This window comes from Embiotoca jacksoni, unplaced genomic scaffold (genome assembly GCF_022577435.1).
Source record: "Embiotoca jacksoni isolate LCO1_2020_lvr unplaced genomic scaffold, fEmbJac1.0.p SCAF_22, whole genome shotgun sequence".
NCBI classification, from domain to species: Eukaryota; Metazoa; Chordata; class Actinopteri; family Embiotocidae; genus Embiotoca; species Embiotoca jacksoni.
In genome coordinates, this window is record NW_027185363.1 from 375,278 (window position 1) to 396,373 (window position 21,096).

Consider the following 21,096-nt stretch of genomic DNA (forward strand, 5'->3'; position numbering starts at 1 on the left):
GCGGTACGCATTAACGATTGTTGAACAGCCACATCCAAACATGAGGAAATCAGCTGATCCGTATTTTATGGTATCCTGTTTCCTTATCCCCTTCTCGAACTATCAGTCACTGTATCAGTCGACCACTTGAGCTGTTGTGCCTGAGGGGCTCTGATGTGTCTCTAGCGCGCGTATGATATTGTCTTTACCCGATGGCACGACTGCTATGCGCAGCGCCAGACCTCGCTCGCTTTCTAGCCCTAAAAATTCCATTATGTCACTCCAGAGCGCGCAGATTGGCCCAAAATGACGTTGGTTTCCGGTTTAATTTGAATAAGGGGCCGAGCCGGTCTTTATTGCCATGGAGACATTAGGTAAACTACAAACAGTGCAATGCATTGTGGTTTGATGTCATAGAAAGCTCAGGGTCGCCAAAAGAGAGCAGAGACTGGGCGGGGAAGGTGTAAAAGGCGAAGGCCAAGGAAAGGAAGAACAGAGGAACAGGCTCTGGAGAAAATGTTCCTTCAACTCAGGCAGTAGAATAGAATAGAATAGAATAGAATAGAATAGAATAGAATAGACGGAGCAAGACAGGAAATAACTGTAATTTTAGTTTTATGGGTTGAACTTCAAACTCAAATCACAGTGTTATTCGTCAGATTTCAGCTGAAACATTAACTCCTCTCTTTCCAGCTCTGTAAGGATTAATAGTATCAACGTTCACACAAATAAAACCAAGAGAGCCATAAATGAGGTGTATATTAAAGTGTCCTGAAAGTGTCTGTGGTCAAACTGAGCTCGAACTAGAAAAGGGAAGGAAACAGTGACAGTAGAACGAGGAAACCAGTGTTTACTGTGATTGAAAGTGAGCTGGTGGAAAGATTAATGCAGTGACTTGTCCATCAGTGGCTGCTGGAACACAAACACACTGTGTTTTCATGGTTTTAATGGCTTGTGGCTGCTGGATGTTGAGCTGCCCAGAGCCTCTTTATATGTTCCACAAATACAAGGAGTGATTTTTAATGATCGTAACAATGAAAAAACAAAGCTCTGCTATTATTCATCTTGAGTACAAACCAAGCACACACATATAAAATGTCTGACAGAATAGAATAGAGTAGAATAGAGACAGATATACATGCAGTATACAGTATATCACTGAGTTTGGTCCTGTGGTAGAAACTACCGAAGATTATTCTTTATTCCACCCATGCACAGTGATGACGTCAGCAGGCTGTCTGCATCAGCACCACAGAGCATAGAGGGCATCATTAGTTTCCATGGCAACACTGACACAGTGAGTGACGCAGGCTAGACAGAGCGCGAGAGAGAAAGGTGAATGGGTTGAAAGGAGGAGAAGGAGGAGCTCTGAGCGACTGCAGTGCAGGTTGTGTAGGTGGTCGGTGGAGGTGTAATGTGTGTGTGTGTGTGTGTGTGTGTGTGTGTGTGTGTGTGTGTGTGTGTGTGTGTGTGTGTGTGATGTGGTTCAGAAGCAGAAATCAGTGTTGCTTCTGTAACCTCAACACGAATGTGAGAATCGATTTGAAGCATTCACTGCATTATATTCTTCCAAGAAGAAAAAATGTCCAGCCTATGGAGAGTACATTTTCTCCGCTGTGCCAGTCACATAAGGTGCACTGTCCAGAATGTGTGAGTCATTTCGCAACCCAGGGGCGTGGACCGCACGGAGAACTTCGAAAAAAGAGCTGCTCCTGTAAAGCGATATTAGATTAGTTGTGACTTCATGACAGCAAACTGAGAAGAGGGTTTGTCCTCTAAACTCAGGTAATGGAGTGTGATGGAGGTTGTGTAAGACACAGTTTCTCCCCCCTCGGCCAGAGAAGTGTCCTTTGACTGGAGGTCTCCTGGGAGACGCTCACTGGGCCTGCATGTTCAGCTACGCCCTGTGTCACACTCACGCCGTCACAGTGCATACATTCACACGTGGGAGCTGCCCAGTGAAACCCCTGGAGCAGCTGGTTGGGGGTTCACTTTGTGGACTGTTTGAACAGCTCTAATTTTTCTTTCCCCCCCCCCCCCTGCCCTCTTTTCAAAGAGAGATCTGTCTCCTGATGCCAAGGTGAAGAAATAATTCACACGTTTTTTCTATTTCCAGGATTAACTGCTGTGGTGGGATCCATGCCCAAACAGTAGGTGGCAGCATAACCCATCCATATTTAGTGTGACATTTCATTTCAGATGTGAACCAGAAGAAGACAGCTGCAAGCGAAGACAATCCCGGGCTACTTGTTTGTGATATTTGATACCGTTAATATTTATCTATAACTGCTCCAGTAATAACAGCCGAGGATAATGGCCAATAAGAAGAAAGTATTGGTGACAGGTGAGAGGTTTTAATTTGTCAGAGGACTAGAGAGAAACAAATGTGTCTCAAAGAGTGTCTATATTGTTTCTGCAGTAAATCTGTCATAGTTTTTAAATTATGTATCAGCTTCACGGTTTACATGTCTAATATGATTTAACTATTGTGAGTACATCATAATTGTGTATTGGCACTACTTTTAAAAATGACCCTGCTGCAGGCAGTAATGTTGCTGTCAGCAGAGAAGGGTTTTGTCTCTTGGAGGAATCTGTCTCTGTATATCATGTGCTGCTACTACAATTAATTTTTAACTTGATGCAACCTTTAGACTTTGAATGAAGAGTCCCCTTTTATTTTTACATTCAGTTCTATCACATCTCCATGAAAGATAAGCGCCCTCGTTGACCTTACTGCTGCTCTGTGTATATCTGCTGCAGCTGATCACTTTTTTTTTTTGTCTGCAGGGTTTGAGCCCTTTGGTGAGCATGCAGTAAACTCCAGCTGGGTGGCAGTGCAGGTAATCAGTAATTGAGCCGCCCATACTGAATAAAGCTGCCAGCTGATGACTTGGGTTTTTAAAGTAAATGTGGCATTTGGATAGGAAAGGGTATTTCAGGTTTTGTGGAATGAAGCACTTTGGAGGGGAATTTTGTGGGGAATTTTTCCTCACCTGATTAAAGGAGCTGCTGTGTCATTTTGTTGATTGTTGTGTGCTTGTAAAACCCTTTAAGAATGCAGTTAACTTCAATATAAATGTTTCTGTGCTCACAGGAACTGGAGCGATTAGGACTCGGTGAGGCAGTAGAGCTACATGTGTGCGAGGTGCCTGTTGAGTACCAGGCTGTTCAGAGCCTCCTACCATCTCTGTGGAAGGAGCACCAGCCACAGGTATTCAAGGAAATACAAAACACTGCACATACAAAACATGATTTCCCATTATCCTCTTAAAAAGGTGTTGCAAAAATTGCAAAAAAAAATACCCCCTCTGACCTTCATCCCCTCTGTGCTTTTGTGTCCTGCGAGCAGTTAATGGTCCATGTAGGTGTTTCTGGGTTCGCCACCACAGTCACTCTGGAGCAGTGTGGCCACAACAAGGGCTACAAACGTCTGGACAACTGCAGCTTCCGCCCAGCCTCCCAGTGCTGCAAGGAGAACGGCCCGGACTGCATCAAGTCAGTGCTAGACATGGAAACAGTCTGCAAAAGGGTCAACGACTCTGACATCGGGATCTCCGTGTCTGTGTCTGAGGATGCAGGCAGGTTGGTGATGCTATTTACACATGTAGGAAAATTCACACGTGTGCACACTCCCCACATGTTTCATAGAATTACTGAATTCAACCCTGATAATAGGTGCTGACCTACACACTGCCTTTTTCACCTGAAACCAAATTTAAAAATCATACATTTTATTTGGGCTTTTCCTATTCTCATGTCAAAAACTTTTTTTTTTTTTTACCTCTACTATAGGCTATTTGAAATACAGAGATGGGGGAATGCCATAAATTAAATGTAAATAGATCTGTCTGCGAGCAATAATTATAGGAACTTGATTTATCAAAAAACTATTGCCTTTTTTGTGTTGTATACAGGCATTTATTTCTGTTATGATAAATGGCAACAATCAGAGTGCAATCAGTGAACTTCCGACACAGTATGATATTTGCATAGCTATCATTTACATGTCTATTGTTAAGGCTATTGACCATAAATATAGCAGTTTGGTCCGACATGGACCGACTATATTGGTGATATGGAGGTCTGTTATGTACTAAAGTGTGTACTTTGTTGTCTCCTCCATGTTTATTCCCCTCTGGGTCCTACCCCCCAGATGTATGTTACTAAGCAGAAATAATGATAATATTTACTTTACACCCATTCTTTGGCTTCTGCCAGGTACCTGTGTGACTACACCTACTACACTTCTCTGTTCCTGGGGAACGGCCGCGCCACTTTCATCCACGTGCCTCCACTAGGAAAACCCTACAGCAGCCAGGACCTGGGTCGAGGCCTTCAGGCTATCGTGCAGGAAATGCTGAAACTGCTGGAGGGGGATCACACTAAAGACAACGAGCACTGCAATCTTGAGCATCAATAACAGCCTGACCACTAACGACAGACTTACAATCTGAACGGAGTCCAACTGACCAGAAAAGGCCACTGGCTTGTACTATTGGTTTAATCAGCGTGTCGTATGAGGCGAGCAAATCATTTCTGATTTAGTTGTGTGGCTCAAAAACATCAAAACCTTCATGCTAACAGTGAACACTTACAGCGGACCATTGAATAGCATGATTTTCACATTGTTGTCAATTCTGGGAAGTGTGTGTAAGCTGAATGCTTTAAAGCCAAGTTTATCTTAAAATTATTGAAGGTTGTCTGTTTGAGACATTGACTGCAGCATCTGTAATGTAGTCTGTGTGGGGGCTTCAGTGTGTTTATAATGTACATGAGTAGTTGGCATCAGTGAGCATTTGTTGTCTGCCTCTGATCCTCCATAAGACCGGAAACAGATGTCAACACAGCCTTTATGGACATATTAAGGGTGCTTCGTGTAAAAGGGGGAGTTCATGCGACTGTATGAATATATAATGAGTAAGGAAGTAGCAGTTGTAACAAGTTATATATTATGACACACTGTGCAAACCTTCACAAATTTGCAATGCACTAACTTTTCAAGCCACATCCTTCATCTGCCACTCGACACTCTGTCCTCAACCTGTTTCAACGTATTTCTAAGTATGCTGTCGGTTGCTTGTGTCACTTGTATTTGCACCAGAGAAATGTGATGACCTTCATGTGACGGGAAGATCTGTTTATCTCAGGGAATATATTGCACATGCAATCAGTATCAAGTAATCTGAATAATTTGATGTCTCTGTCCCATGTATGTAACGTAGCTTTGCAAAGCAAAGCCGCATAACACTGTATAATTAAAGCATTTCACAAAAGCTTGGTTTTATTTGTTCTCGTTTGTCTGAAATCTTTGGTAAGACGGAATACTGCTTGTTCTCTGTTTGCCATTTGCACATTTGTATGCATTTTATACTTGGTTTTTGAATCTCAATTGTTTCGCTTCAGTCATTAAAAAGACAAGGTGAAAATCCAACATGAAAATCTCAGCAGCTGTGGTTCTCATTTATAAAAGTTACTTTTTTGTTTTATCTCCTATGGTGTAAATGTTTGATCCACCTATAAAAAGAGGATGAGGACGGATCATACAGTGAATGACCCTGTGATTGTTGCCGGGTCACACAGGAGCAGCCAGGTCAAACTTACCTGCTTCCTCTCAGTGGCCTGAGATCATCAGAGGATACGAAAACTGAAAGATCCTAACTGCAAACTCAAACATCAGAATGATGAAGAATACTATTTATACTTTTTTTTTTTTTTTTTACTATAGCAGAAAGACATTTCATCATTCAAGTTATACTGTCTTGAAACAAAGATTGCTAAGACAATTTTGATTTAAGATTTGTTTCTTTGTTTTTATGGATGTTTGACATTAGAAAGGCTAGCAGATTATAAATCTGAAACTTGTCAGATACAGGAATGTACTCTGAAACGAGCCACTACTTTGTCATGTGTGCTGTTGCAATAAAATATTTATTTTCAAATTCCTTTGATACAGGCTGGGTTACAGTATTACCAGGTGTAATATGTTGTGATTCAACAGACCTGCTGAACTTGTTCTGACCTGACATTTTGATGCAGGGCAGATCGTGATTAAAAAAAGAAAAAAAGATTGAACATTGCTGCCACAATTCCTCAACTAATACATGTTTGGTCCTACTTTTGGACACAGTAGTAAAACCAATTTATTGCCTCTCTTCACAGAGGAGCGTAGCAGGATTTATGAGCGCGTCAGAAATCCTCTTGGGAGCTCCCAGCAGATGGCACATGAGGACAAAGTCCCAGTACCAGACGTGAAATAAAACAAAACATGCTCTTCAAAGTAAAATAAAAAACGATAATAAAAACTTTCAAGTGAAAACTGAGATCAAACCACCAAGAAGACGTACAAACGGACCACTAGTAAGTACAAAACAACTGCAGAGATGTAAACCAATTTTAAAAAAAGATGGAAAAAGACCGCAAAGACTAAAAAAAAAAAAATGACCAGAGAGAATATAATTTACTGAAAGAGATGCAAAATGAGCACAACGTTATGCAAAACTATGAAAACGACAAAACAACAGGAAAACACAAAAGGACCTCAGTTTAATTTATAGTCGTTTTATGTCTCCTTTTGTTCGGATGTCTTACTTCTATGAAAGACAGGTGGGCTGTCTTTTAAAAGTCTGCCAGACAAAGGTTAGAGATTAACAGGACACAGTTTAAGTTATCCTGAAAAGATTTCGACACGGTTGCATAATACACTTCTAAGTTTTTAACAGAGGACTTTTATTTAAAAAAAAAAAAAAAAATATATATATATATATCAGCAATTTATTGTCCCTATTCTATTCAAACATGCCCTCTTGTCTCCTTTCCTTCCCTCGCTTCCTGCAGGTGACTTCCTTTTAGGAGGTAGTGAAGGAGGAGAGGAGACGAGCGGGCGGGGAGAAGACAAACGGGACGCCGCCTGTGGTCGAGGCTCCTTCAACCTCTCTTCTCCTCCTCCTCCTCTCTCCTTCTCTCCTCTCAGCACCGGTGTTTTTTTTGTCATTTTTCTCCTCGTTCGGCTTCTCCTGGACCAGCAACAGTTTTGTGGAGCATCGTCGCACCGGCGGGAGCACCGCGGATAAAGAAAGCCTTTAACCACCATGAGCGTCGAGGCGTACGGGCCGAGCTCGCAGACTCTGACGTTCCTGGACACGGAGGAAGCCGAGCTGCTGGGAGCGGACACCCAGGGCTCCGAGTTCGACTTCACCGACTTCACCCTGCCCAGCCAGACCCAGACCCAGACCCAAGGCCAAACCCAGAGCCAGATCGACAGCCAGGTTCGCGCGGCGCAAATAAATAAATAAATAAATACGCGTAATAAATAACCCGGTTTGACAAAACGTGAATTAGCTAAGGTTAGCTGACAACATCGGTTAGCACGATGACGCCTGTTACCACGCTTTTATCCCGCTAATTGGCTAGCACGCTGAGCTAACCAGCTTTTCTTTTTTTTTTTTTTTTTTGTACAGTCGGCCGGCTGCTAGCACAGTTAGCGTGTCAAGAGTCAAACTAAAGAGTGCGAGACGTTTTGACAAGCGCTGCAGACCTGACGAAATGTCACTCACTATGTTATATTTGCGTAACACGTCCAGTGTCCGCCGACATCAACGACCGCGCAGGTCAGATAAAGTTAGTTCAACACAGTCACTGATATTGATGTCAAACTGAGTAATGTGACAGTGAGCCAGGCTGCTGTATGACCTCATCGGGCTTTATCTGTCCGGTTGACTGTCCCCGTTTGATCTTAATTGATAGACCATCTGTGCTCCGGTTAGTTTGCAACACGTGATGTTGACATTGGGTTTGAATTCATGCCTTCATACACGTGCCTCCTCAGGTTAATGGTCCTGAAGGTGTGCTGCAGAATGGAGACGAGCCTGTGATAAAAGCCAGTCAGCTGCTGGCAGAGCTGAACTTTGAGGAGGATGAGGAGGATACCTACTATACCAAGGACCTTCCCGTGCACGCCTGCAGGTAAAAAAGGACCCCAGACTAATGTGTGCATTGTCTTGTCTTCAGGGTGGAAAACAATCCCATGCAAAGATTTGATTTCGTTCAGGAAATGTTGTTTTCATTGCACGTGATGTCTGTTTGCATTTTTTTTTTTTGGAAGTTGTGTACATCCCCTTTCTTTATACCCAACAGAGTGTCAGTTGTTGTAGGGCTCTGTTCACCTGCATGTTTGTCACCCATAATGTCTCTTAATATTCAGTATAACTGGTGTGGAGTTGTTTATTATGCATGTATTGTTTCTGGAGACAGGTTTAAAACTTGCACGTTGTTTTACTGCATCATTTTGAAAATGTAACAGTCAATCGATTTTCTCTCGAATTGGTGACAATTTATCCCAAGTTATTTTCCTTTTTTTCTTCTTCTGTTTTCTGATGTAATAAGACTTAAGCTGGTCTATGCGTTGTCTTCCTTCATTAATTTGAACTTTCCTTTAGTTATTGTGGGATTCACGATCCAGCCTGTGTGGTCTACTGCAACACCAGCAAGAAGTGGTTCTGTAATGGCCGTGGAAACACATCCGGCAGGTAAGGCGCCTTCACTTACCAGCTTGTTGTTGACCTGCCTGGCGGTGTACTTACCCAAATGAACTGGGAGAGACTCATTTTACAGGCAGGAGAACCGTGCACAATGACTGTAATAATGAGTTTCTGTTGCGTTTGGAAACCTCTGTTGTAAATGAATGGTTATTGTTCAGGTATTGAATTAACGCCATAATTTAAAAGAATTATGTTTACTGACTGGTCACTTCGGCTAATACACAGTTTACATTTTTTTTGGTGTCACCAGGTTTCATCATTTCTCGTCACTGCATCTTAGAAATGTTATTTGCTGAATTTGATTGTCATTTTATTTGAGTCTGACTAAAATGTAATTGGCAGGAGATGTTGATCTGAGGTGTAGCTATATATATATATATAGATATATATATATATATCTTGGAGTGTAATCTTTTGCACTTTCTCCAGCTGGTGCCTTAATTGTTATTCCCTTCACTTCTAGCCACATTGTGAACCACCTGGTGAGGGCAAAGTCCAAGGAGGTGACCCTGCATAAAGACGGCCCTCTGGGGGAAACAGTTTTGGAGTGCTATAACTGTGGCTGTCGCAACGTCTTCTTGCTGGGCTTCATCCCCGCCAAGGCTGACTCTGTTGTGGTGTTACTCTGCAGGTAGAGGCACTTTTATGAAGCTGACTATGCACTTTAAACTCCCAGACGTTCAAAGAGAAGACAGAGTTTGACAGTTGTTTTGGTTGTAACACAGGCAGCCATGTGCCAGCCAGAGCAGCCTGAAGGACATCAACTGGGACAGCTCACAGTGGCAGCCACTCATCCAGGACCGCTGCTTCCTTTCTTGGCTCGTCAAAATCCCCTCGGAGCAGGAGCAGCTCCGGGCACGCCAGATCACCGCCCAGCAGATCAACAAGCTTGAGGAGCTCTGGAAGGTAACTGTCAACCCAGCTGTCATGTGTAAATACTCTTAACCCACACAATTTGAGTATGGCTACAACTTGTCTATATATTTTATGAGATTATACTCATACTGCTGGGTCTGATTCAAATCAGATTTGAGTTGTTTGCACTGCCTTTTTCAAGTTTGTATTTTTTTTGTATCGTTTTGTAGGTTTCTGTTGTACATCAGGTCCATGTACCTGCTAGTTCATCGGTCTTTTCTCTGAAGACAATTTGACTTATCATGTTTGGAAAAGCCCAGGTTTTTCTAATAATGTCTCTTTTGTATTCAGGTGTCCCACTAAGCCATGACAGTGTGACATTCAGCCAGTTCACACAATAAAGGAGTCCCTAAAACTGAGGCAGCTAATTGGAATTCAGCCACCAATAATTATATATTTTATATACCTGTCCTTTTTCTGAAGTGACATGTGAAAATGTCCTATTGATTCCTAGTTGGAATCGCATTGGTAAAAAAAAACACTCATCTTTAATTTAAATCTTTTTTTTGATCCGTCACATATCACACAGTAAATCATGTGTGTTTTTCTTTGCAGGAAAATCCCACTGCAACCCTGGAGGACCTGGAGAAGCCTGGAGTCGATGAGGAGCCTCAACACGTCCTGCTTCGCTATGAGGATGCCTACCAGTACCAGAACATCTTTGGTCCTCTTGTGAAGCTGGAGGCTGACTATGACAAGAAACTCAAAGAGTCACAGGTAAACAAACACTTGAGAAACCTTTGAATTAAGAAATATTGGCTGTATATGTTTGTTATTTTTACATGATAAAGTTAAAATGGCTATTTGGTTGTCAAAAAAGTTAATGATTAATTTTATGTAGATTAAATAATCAGTAATCATAAGTATTCAGCCTGGTCCACCATGGTTTTGCATCCTGTTGTCTGTAATACTTTTGAGGTTGACATTATTTCCACTACCATTTAAGTGTCAATCTGTTGTCGGTCCTTCTCAACAGACACAAGACAACATCACAGTCAGATGGGACTTGGGCCTGAATAAGAAGAGGATTGCTTATTTCACCCTTCCCAAGACAGACTCTGGTATTTATTTGTCTTTTTACTTCAAGTTTAGCCCCATCATTTTGTCTTAACAATTCGAAACACACTTGATCACACTGACTTTGCAATATGTGGTTTTCATTAATGTTGCACTATAATTTAGGAATTCTTTACATTTATTTTGATATTCTTAAAAAAAAAAAATGTTCCTTTTAATGTGAGTTTAACAAAGTTTTTGTGCTGGTTTCATCTGCATTCCTCTAGATATGCGCCTGATGCAGGGGGATGAAATTTGCCTGAGATACAAAGGAGACCTGGCCCCTCCATGGAAAGGCATGGGACATGTGATCAAAGTCCCTGATAGTATCCTTATGACTGTTAATTGGCATACAGTTTCTAACAAGGGTCCACAGATTACCCATCCATCCATTATCTCTACCCGCTTTATCCTGAAAAGGGTCACGGCGGGCTGGAGCCTATCCCAGCTCACTTTGGGCGAAGGCAGGATTCACCCTGGACAGGTCACCAGTCTATCACAGGGTCAACACATAGAGACGGACGGAAGAGAAACAAAGATCATTCACTCTCTCATTCACACCAAGGGGCTATTTGTAGACTCACCAATTAACCTGAGATACATACTTTTGGATGGTGGGAGGAAGCCGGAGTACCCGGAGAGAACCCACCCAGTCACAGGGAGAACACAAACCCCCAGATTACCCATATTATCTGTGATTTGCACAAAGTTCAATATAGATCTTTAGTAACACCTAGTGGCGACTGAGGAAAACTACAACAATATAAACAAACTTGTGTCCTCCTCCACAGTCCCCAGTGGGCTTTGAAAGCAATTTCTATATTTAGATCTTGCTTATACAGGTTCACCTGTTGATTGTTAGTAAACTGTTAAATTGAATTGGCAATACAACCTTAAGGTCTATATTATAGCATTTGTAGTGCATCTGCTCAACATTTAAGAATATGAAGGACTCTGAAAAGTGTTATTAAGACCATCTGATCGTACAAATTGACCACACTAATATGTTTGAAGGAGCAATAAAAGCCCAAATTTAAATGCATTTCATAAAAAATGTAATATGTTTATTTGATTCCTATTCAATGGCAAGGCAGCTTCATGCAGCTAATATTTTATTTAGGCATGTAGAAAAACATAGTGCTGAACTCTGTATGCATGTTGACCTTTTTTTTAAAATTATTATTTCAAAAATCCACCTCACCAATGACGCACTGATGTTCAGCTGAATTTTTTTGATTAAATAAAACTAAGTACAACATATAAATCTTTAAAATATCAGCAGACACTAAGTCAACAGAAGAATGCTGGCATTGGCTGTCAATAGCTGTGCAGCACCACTCATAAGTTATTGTAATTTTCCACAATGATATCAGAAGGAAATGTTTAAATGATGACAGTATATGTTAAAGGTTTGTGCCGTTTCCTTGACCTTCTGTCCCAGACTATGGTGATGAAATTGCCATAGAGCTAAGGAGCAGTGCCGGGGCTCCAGTGGAGATCCCTCACAATTTTCAGGTGGACTTTGTCTGGAAGTCCACTTCCTTTGACAGGTATTCACAAGGAAAGCCACACACCCTTGTCTTCTGATGTGACCAAAGCTTGAAACCCAACTTTCTGTCTCAATTACAGTCGGAGAATGTTTATTTAATTCCCTTTTTTGTGTTATCTCCATTATCCAGAATGCAAAGTGCCCTGAAGACATTTGCTGTGGATGAGACGTCAGTGTCTGGTTACATCTACCACAAACTGTTGGGACATGAGGTGGAGGATGTGGTCATCAAGTGTCAGCTGCCCAAACGCTTCACCGCTCAAGGCCTGCCAGACCTCAACCACTCCCAGGTGAGTTGGAGAGAAGGTAATTAATAAGGCAACTAAAGTCATTTATTGCTTACCATCTGGCTTCTTAAGTCTTTTCCTTCCAGGGCTTACATGAAAATGCTTTGTTGTGATGCAGGTGTATGCTGTGAAGACAGTGCTGCAACGCCCTCTCAGTCTGATCCAAGGTCCTCCTGGCACAGGGAAAACAGTTACCTCTGCCACTATTGTGTACCACCTGGCAAGACAGGGCAACGGGTAAAAAAATACTCTACAATACTCCTTTGGTCTTTATTGTTTATGTGTGGGCTGGTGCTGCGATGATAATGACCAGTTCTTCTTCATTTACTCTGCATTTATCTGAACCTTTAATCTTTAGGTAATTCCATAAGATTTTCATGATCCTGATTTAAAAAACCTTCTTTTTTTTTTTTAACTACTCTTGAAAACCAGCCGTGTGTTAAGGTAACTTTCGTCCCTCCAGGCCAGTGCTGGTTTGTGCTCCCAGTAACATCGCTGTCGACCAGCTGACTGAGAAGATCCACCAGACAGGGCTCAAGGTGGTGAGACTGTGTGCAAAGAGCAGGGAGGCTATAGACTCACCCGTGTCCTTCCTGGCTCTGCACAACCAGACCCGCAACATGGACAGGTAACAACTAGCTATGATAAACGTGGGTGTTTAACTGTGTTTGTTTCTTTTTGAAACAAATACAAGAAAAATGGCACGCATTATTATTTTTCTGTACACAGTCATTCTAGAAAATGTTTTTTTTTTTGTGTGAAAAACTACACGGCTCCATACATTCCTGGTAACAGTAACTTTAATAGAATAATGTTGTTAACATTGTGTAGCAACTGAAATCCAGGCAGTACAAATCCAGTCAATGTGGCCTAAAAGGATTTTAGATCCTTTCGTAATATGACTCATTACAGATGCAAGTCTTTTCTCAGGAACACAACTCTGAACTCACACTGTGATGAATTGGTTCATACTTGCAGTATGCCAGAGCTACAGAAGCTCCAGCAGCTGAAGGATGAGACTGGAGAGCTGTCGTCCTCAGACGAGAAGCGCTACAGAGCTCTGAGACGCACCGCTGAGAGGGAGCTGCTCATGGTATGACAAGAGGACTTACTGAAGTCTAAATATTTTGTGTTTGAGACACTAATATTGAGGTTTTATTGCTTATCGTCATATTTGTCTGCCAAGCCGTTCCACCGAGGCTCACTGAAAAATAGTGTTTATCAATATGGTGGTTTTATAAAAAAAAAAAAAAATCAGCAGGTAGAGTAATGTGATGAGTGATAGTTCACCATGAAGACCCTCACCTTTATCTCTTCTCCTTTTCCCAGAATGCTGATGTAATCTGCTGTACCTGCGTGGGGGCAGGAGATCCTCGTCTGGCCAAGATGCAGTTCCGATCAATCCTGATTGATGAGAGCACCCAGGCCACCGAGCCGGAGTGCATGGTGCCTGTTGTCCTGGGAGCCAAGCAGGTAGGAGCTTCATGAGTGAAAATATTACTGTATTGTTCTTTGGTATCAGCTGTCTGCTTCAGCTGCACTCCTTCTGTCCTCAAATGAACTCTTTAATCATCTGTTTTCTGTAGTTGATTCTGGTGGGTGATCACTGCCAGCTGGGACCTGTGGTAATGTGTAAGAAGGCAGCTAAAGCAGGTCTGTCCCAGTCTCTGTTTGAGCGTCTTGTAGTTTTGGGGATCCGGCCGATCCGCCTGCAGGTCCAGTACCGCATGCACCCGGCCCTCAGCGCCTTCCCCTCCAACATCTTCTACGAGGGCTCTCTGCAGAACGGAGTCACTGCCGGTGAGATGAAAAGAAACTTTCAAGTCGGATTTTGGGCTTCTCGGTTGTTTTGCTACCTCATTCACAGCCAAGTAAAGCTGTAGAAATGTTCCTCTTAAGTCTTTCCCAGATTTTAGGGTGCAGCTAAATTCTCTAATGCTGCTACATTACATTTCACCAATTAACCTCAAATGTTTCTTTAAAAGCACCGTTGGCAGTAACACAGTGGTTGTATTCGTGTCCTTGTTATTAAGTCCTGCTCACATTCCCGTCTTTCCTGTGTTTTCCTGTGTTGTAGGGTCGTCTCCCGGCACCCTTTGTGGTTTTCACTGTCTCAAATATGTAATTATAACGCTTGGGTAGTTTACGCTACAACAAAACTATATGACATCTTCATACATTTATATCAGTGTTGCCCTGTGAGAACCATGTACATAAGTAAATGTAAATAAATGAGGCGACGCCACTGAAAGGTGAATATAAACGGAAGGTAGTGTAAGTATAAAACAATGCCTGTGAGCGAGGCAAAGGTACTGAAAGATACATGAAAGTAGTGTAAATATTATTAAAAGGTCCACATAGAGTCCAGATAAGGTCCAGATCCAGATTGGGTCTAGAGAGAGAATGGGACCAGATAAGGTTTCAAACAGCTTGTGAGCAGCTGCTCTGTGCTTTGGAAAGCAGCTGTCAGTGGTTTGTTGTGCGAAAGCTATTCTGTCCCTTCTAACTTTGTCTGTGAGTGATAATTTACATATAAATACAGCTGTAATCACAGCACAGCGGTTGTCTTTGATTTATCAGTATGGGTTTTTTCAGAATTAACCGCAGGTTAACATGTGTGAATGGGCCGTGTTTCAGTCACCATTTTATACTCATCCTGTTTTCTGACAACAGAAAGACAAAACTATGAAAACAACTTTATTGGAAATTTGGCTCTCTATCCAGTTCATGTGAGCACTGAGAAAATAGGAGAGAAGCAATCAGATGTAAAGAGCTGACACTATCGGCAAAATGCAAATACTAACCGATTCAACCCTGACAAAACTTCCTATATGTTAAAATCTAAATTTTGGCGGGTTTGCAGAGATGTACATACAGCTAGTGGAACTTATTCCACATTACTAAGTGAACTACATCGTGCACCATCTACTCTCGTCCCGAGTCATCTTTGTTTGTTCTTTCCACAGGTGACCGGGTGAAAAAAGGCTTTGATTTCCAGTGGCCGCAGCCCGACAAGCCGATGTTCTTTTATGTCACCCAAGGCCAAGAGGAAATCGCCAGCTCTGGAACATCCTATCTCAACAGGTCTCGGCTTTCTTCAACACTGTTAAACTGACATGTCTATGTTTTTTGAATCACTTCAAAAAAAAATTGTCAAATAGGCTCTTGACATTGCTCAGCTGTTCAAAACACATCACATATCACATCACTTTCTGTACATTGTTTTAGTCAAGTATGATTAGCTTCTTTGTTGAGAGAAATTACATAAAGATGTTATTTTCTTTAACTCTACTACTGCTACTTGTTTATGCAGGACTGAGGCAGCAAATGTGGAGAAAATAACCACAAGGCTGCTGAAGGCTGGAGCGAAGCCCGATCAGATCGGCATCATCACCCCTTACGAGGGACAGAGGTCCTACCTGGTCCAGTACATGCAGTTCAGCGGCTCTCTCCATACCAAGCTCTACCAGGTAGAGTCACGCATATGTTTTACAATTCAGAAGTATATTTTGAACTTCAACAGAAACATAAATCACAAGTAATCAGTCACAGTGATTGAAATGATTCCAAAACACTTGTTGTCTGATATCCAATAGATAATAGAGTAATTTGTGCAGGACACAAGACCAAGTAATTTCTCACATTTCTACCAGTTTTATCCTAAAGTAATGAATCCACCACCCAAACTTCTCTTCATACCTGGTGCAGGAGGTGGAAATAGCCAGTGTCGATGCTTTTCAAGGCCGAGAGAAAGACTTCATCATCCTGTCTTGTGTGAGGGCCAATGAGCACCAGGGCATCGGCTTCCTCAACGATCCCAGACGTCTAAACGTGGCGCTCACCAGGGCCCGGTAAAACAACACCAGATCAGTGTGCATAGGACCTGCATGGGCTTTTGACCCTTAACATTTGTTTAATACCATTGCAACTTTGAAACTTGAAGTCTTGCTTTGGCCGTGCAGGTACGGCGTGATCATTGTGGGAAACCCCAAGGCCCTATCCAAGCAGCCTCTGTGGAACCACCTGCTGAATTACTACAAGGAACAGAAGGTCCTGGTCGAGGGCCCTCTGAACAACCTGAGGGAGAGCCTCATGCAATTCAGCAAGCCCCGCAAGCTGGTCAATACCATCAACCCTGTGAGTTTAGTGTCTGTGTATATCACACACAGCAGCGCTTATAGAGTGCTTATTTAAGGTTTTTTTTAAAGTGGGCCATGAGTAATTTTTTTGTCCTGTGGGACATGAAAGATTGAGATGCACAAATTTACTCACGTACCTAGACTGAGTAATTTAAAAAAAAAAAAAAAAATCAGTGTAATAAATCAGAGCACGTTGGAGAATTAATGAGCTGCGTTCTAAAAACACAAAGACCATTGCTTGTTCATTTGTTTTTTCAGGGCGGTCGATTCATGAGCACAGCCATGTATGACGCCAGAGAGGCCCTCATTCCTGGATCTGTTTATGATCGCAGCAGCAACGGTGAGAAATTCTTCACACAGCACACACACACACACACATTTCTTTCAACAAAAACATTCCTTTATAATCTCAGTTTCAGACCAACATAGGCCACTGATGATAGTTGTATTTGCTTTGCTGTTTTATTACAGACAGATTTAATGTGCTTCTCTGAGGACAATAACATGTCACCTCTGATAAGACAGTCTAATGATTTAATAGCAAGTAAAAATGAACATGTGCTTTTTTCCACTGCAGGGCGTACGTCCAACATGTATTTCCAGACCCATGACCAGATCGGTATGATCGGCACAGGCCACAGTCCCATGTCCTCCATGAACATCCCCATCCCCTTCAACCTCGTGATGCCCCCCATACCTCCACCGGGGTACTTGGGACAGCTGAACGGTCCCACTGCAGGTGAGAAAGCCCACGGTTACTCCATAGTTGTTAAAGACCTACGTATTTTTCAGATGTCAGTGCTTGAATTGTGACTTATATTTTCGTTTAGGTCGTGGTGGAGGAATGAAGGGCAGGTCAGGCAGTGGAGGAGGTGGTGGGACCCGCGGTGGTCGTCAAAGAAACCGCGGCAACATGGGAAACGGAGCGGACCGCGGGCAGCATGGAGGGCACATGACCGGCAGCCAGGCAAGCCAGGACCAGGGCTCCCAGCCGTTCTCCCAGGGGCCACTGACACAGGGCTACATCAACATGAGCCAGCCATCACAGATGAGCCAGCCCGGGCTCTCCCAGCCTGAACTCTCCCAGGTTTGTTCTCAGGTTCGGCCCTAAAAATAAAGCGAGGATGCAGAAATGATGCGACCAATTCTTCCTGGAACACCTGCTCACAGTTTGTCAAGCTTCTTGGCCGGGTTAATATTCCCAACATTGATGATGTAGAGATCAGGTCTTTGTGGGGTCATACCATCTGTTGCTCTTGCACTTCTTTTCACCGTGGTCGTGGTTCTGCTTCAGCATTTATTTGGGAACCGTTCGGCACGTCCCTGATGGTGTTATATTAATAATCTAACCATCTAAAATGCATAAAACTTTTGCACAGCACTGTATGTTCTGAAGGTTTTTCCAGGTTTACTCTTCAAGTAAAGACTTGTTGTCCAAAAGCATTCATTCCTTTTCTGCCTGGAAAGAAATGAAGGAATGACTGTTTCTGTTTCTCTTGTTGTTTGTCCCATTATAGGACAGTTACCTAGGAGATGAGTTCAAGTCCCAGATTGATGTGGCTCTGTCCCAGGACTCCACCTACCAGGGGGAGCGGGCCTACCAACATGGTGGTGTGACTGGACTGTCCCAGTACTAGACTGTAAGATATTCCACTGTGGGCTAAGATGAGTCACTAAAATTAAAGGAGTGGTTCAAAGTTTTGTACAAATCTGCTTATTTACATTCCTGCATAGATTTAGATGAGAAGATTGATACTAGTCTGTCGAAAGTGAAGCTGGACACAGCAGATAACTCTCTCTAAAACATCACTTATGTTTACACTCCAGTGTTTGTGCGGATGAATCAAACAGCACATGAAGTGTTACATAGTGAGCTTTAGACGTGACGTTAACTGGGATTTTTTTTTTTTTTTTAACCTTTGTGCTCCAGGCTAGCTGAAATGGGATCAATTTCTCATCTAACTTTTTCCAAGAAAATGAACCAGTGTATTTCTCAAAGTTGCTTTACGTGATAATATATTTTTTTCGTATATTGAAATGATCCACGGATATTTTCCTCAAACAAGTATACCTATGTTTGTATTTGTCTTACAGATTGCTGGAATGGAGCTGGGCCTGTGTGAAGCTTAGTTCATTGGTATTTTAATCTGGGTAATAACAAAAAAGAACAAACATGGATACCCGTTTTCCACTGCTACAACCGAAGCACCACTGTGTGAAAGTAACAGGAGAGAGACCGTGAGAAACCAACCAATCACAAGAGTGAGAGCAAAACTGGGAGTAGAGCTGGACAGGAAGAGCAAGACGGAGAAGAGTGGGAGGCTGGTGGAGGAGAGAGGGCACCGCTGCTCACGCGCGCAGACGTGGCGGAGGAGAGAGCTGTCGACCTCGGGGCAGCGAAGTTGGAGAGGCGAGACCTTGGACAGGTCAAGGAGGGTGAAAGATCTGACCGATTCCGGAGGGGGGAGGGTGGGGGGGGAAAGGAGGCGACCGTGTCATCTTGTCCCTCGCGTGCCGCCGAACCCTCGGGGATCCACAGGCGGGATGATTGGGAATCTTGCTCCAAAAGCTGAGAAAGACGGAGAAGAGGTGTCTCACACTTAAGTCCTCCAAGTTAACTCGACAGGACGTCCTCTGTGACTTGGAGTGAGGAAGAAAATAAACGGAGACACAACTCTTGAAGCAGTTGATACGGCAACTTTTTTTTTTTTTAAACTCAAAGCTTGAACCGAGGCTCTGCGTTTGTTCACATCTAAGCATCCAGGAGAAATGTTCGGCATTTCAAGTGAACTCTCAACAGCGCCTGTGGCGCTGTGCCTCAAGGAGTTGAAATGAACTTTGAGGATCACATAGTCACGGGTCATTTGCTTTTCTTTCTCAGCTTTGAGTTGGAAAGTTCTCTAAATAAAGGCTGTTTTCATTGAGGTTTTCGGTGACTTTAGCTTAGCGTAGTCGGCCGTCTTTCTTGGCAGGTATTTCTCTGGGTGGTCTGCAAAGAACAAGTGGTGGAATTAGCTCTTAAAAGTATAAAAGAAAAACATCTTTGTCTCCAGATCTGAGGTCTGAAGATCTGCGAATAGCGAGACAATTTTGTTCTTCTTTTGTTATTCTATGTATCTTTTTAGTAGTGCAAAAGGACGAGTGAAAGCACCGTAACCAGCCCGTAACTGAACGAAGCGGTCATTCTTTTGTGCTGACCCCGAAGCCACTAAAGCTAGCAGATAGAACTCATCTCGGGCACATGTCGCTCAATGCATCCGAGAAGCCAAATCAAGAGGGCGGAGCTTCACAAAGACCCTTCGCCCTCAGGTCATCCGTCAAAAAAAAAAAAAAAAAAACATGCAGGAAGAGATCAGTTATGTGCCGCTGAAGCACCTGATTGTCACAGTCGAGTGATTATAAGAGAAACGTGAGCGTGAGTTTTCGCGCCTGTGGTGGAGTACTGGATACGACTACTCACTAAATAGGATGATGAAAACTTCGAAGGCCCCATCTTTGAACAAGGGAACATCAGTTTCACCTTGTTGGACTTTGGCGACGTCTTCCGATTGCAAATGTACGAGTCGTGTTTGTGAAATCTGGCACAGCGGTATCTTAAAATTAAGTGCACATGACAACCCAAGTGTAACTTTTGTGTACAGTAGGCAGGACTTGAGTCCAGAGAACGCTCCGGTTTTATTTATTTATTTTCTTCCTTTTAGTTTTTGTTTTGTCGTCCTGAAGTCTTGGACTCACGAGACAAGTATAAAACATCAGTGCAATGACGTAGAGGACAAAGCATTTAGTTTGTTCTGTAACTTGTGTCTACATTAAGTGAACTTTTGTGTCCTCATTTCTGCACTCGGTGTTGTAAGTTTTCATTTCACACATGAAGTTTCCACGTAGCTTACATCAGTATCTCTTCTGTCATTGCGGTCCTAAAAACCTTTGTTGATAAATCCACAATACTGGAAAAACTCGTCCATCTTTAGAACTTAGCTGCCTGAACTCTGACCCAAAGCTTCTCTGAATAAGTTGAACTGTTTGTTTGAACCATCGGGCACAGAGCGAGTATACTAAAAAGTGCTTTGTCTCATGCCAAAGAGAAAACGCAACCACAAGGACATACACACTAACAAATCATTTCTGCTTTTAATCCACAGTAATATATTTCTACGTGTGTACATCAAAAATAATATTTAAACCCTTTTTCTGTACGAGTTATCTGTAGATTGTCTGTTCTCGAAATTTATAGTACACCCCATGCGGATAACATCACCATTTATAGCTAGATGCATCCTAACAGAATCATATTAACGCATTCTCAAGCATTTTCTTTTTTGATAAACTAATACAAAAATAATGAGGAGCCCATTCCTTCCCCACACGTATAGGTTTGCATGTCTCATGACTTGAGGGTAACTTTTAAGAGTTTTTCCTCTTCTGTATTTTGGCTGTTTAAAACGGAGGTGAAAGTGACCACGGGGCTGCACCATTTAGCTTTCCTGCCCACTAACTGATGTTGGTAGTTAGACATTTGTGCTCACACAAAAAAAAAATCTCCTGTTATTAATCTTGGAAAATTAAAGTTTGCTTCTTTTTGTTCATTCGGTGTGAGTTCGGTGTTTTATTTCTCCTGCAGATGGACTGCCACG

General features: G+C 42.5%; 2 protein-coding genes across 3 annotated transcripts; both read left to right on the top strand.

Moving 5' to 3' along the window:
- LOC138202780 (pyroglutamyl-peptidase 1-like) lies at positions 1–5,429 on the top strand. Of its 2 annotated transcripts, none has more exons than XM_069157039.1 (6): positions 1–70; positions 2,179–2,323; positions 2,767–2,819; positions 3,074–3,190; positions 3,329–3,561; positions 4,198–5,429. In XM_069157039.1, the coding sequence occupies exons 2-6, from the start codon at positions 2,293–2,295 to the stop codon at positions 4,397–4,399; spliced, it is 636 nt and encodes a 211-aa protein (XP_069013140.1). In that variant the 5' UTR covers positions 1–70; positions 2,179–2,292; the 3' UTR covers positions 4,400–5,429. The 2 variants fall into 2 exon arrangements, with proteins under 2 accessions (XP_069013140.1, XP_069013139.1); XM_069157038.1 differs by lacking the exon at positions 1–70 and adding an exon at positions 220–2,059.
- A 1,440-nt stretch (positions 5,430–6,869) lies between these two features.
- Positions 6,870–21,048, top strand: LOC138202781 (regulator of nonsense transcripts 1-like). The gene is made up of 24 exons (XM_069157040.1): positions 6,870–7,244; positions 7,805–7,941; positions 8,415–8,504; positions 8,980–9,147; positions 9,242–9,422; positions 9,987–10,148; positions 10,408–10,492; positions 10,715–10,813; positions 11,929–12,037; positions 12,167–12,326; positions 12,442–12,560; positions 12,787–12,951; positions 13,302–13,416; positions 13,653–13,796; positions 13,910–14,123; positions 15,290–15,407; positions 15,637–15,793; positions 16,032–16,174; positions 16,286–16,460; positions 16,721–16,802; positions 17,040–17,201; positions 17,293–17,549; positions 17,980–18,102; positions 18,557–21,048. Exons 1-23 carry the CDS (start codon positions 7,068–7,070, stop codon positions 18,097–18,099), a joined length of 3,339 nt encoding a protein of 1,112 aa, XP_069013141.1. The 5' UTR covers positions 6,870–7,067; the 3' UTR covers positions 18,100–18,102; positions 18,557–21,048.
- Positions 21,049–21,096: the final 48 nt, after the last annotated feature.

Excerpts from the sequence above, each read along its gene's own strand:
- LOC138202780 (XM_069157039.1), top strand. The coding sequence starts at position 2,293 with ATGGCCAATAAGAAGAAAGTATTGGTGACAG. Across the intron at positions 2,324-2,766 it reads GAAGAAAGTATTGGTGACAG|GGTTTGAGCCCTTTGGTGAG; the intron begins GTGAGAGGTTTT and ends TTTTGTCTGCAG. Across the intron at positions 3,191-3,328 it reads GGAAGGAGCACCAGCCACAG|TTAATGGTCCATGTAGGTGT; the intron begins GTATTCAAGGAA and ends TCCTGCGAGCAG.
- LOC138202781 (XM_069157040.1), top strand. The coding sequence starts at position 7,068 with ATGAGCGTCGAGGCGTACGGGCCGAGCTCGCAGACTCTGACGTTCCTG. Across the intron at positions 7,245-7,804 it reads AGAGCCAGATCGACAGCCAG|GTTAATGGTCCTGAAGGTGT; the intron begins GTTCGCGCGGCG and ends GTGCCTCCTCAG. Across the intron at positions 16,175-16,285 it reads GTGGCGCTCACCAGGGCCCG|GTACGGCGTGATCATTGTGG; the intron begins GTAAAACAACAC and ends TTGGCCGTGCAG.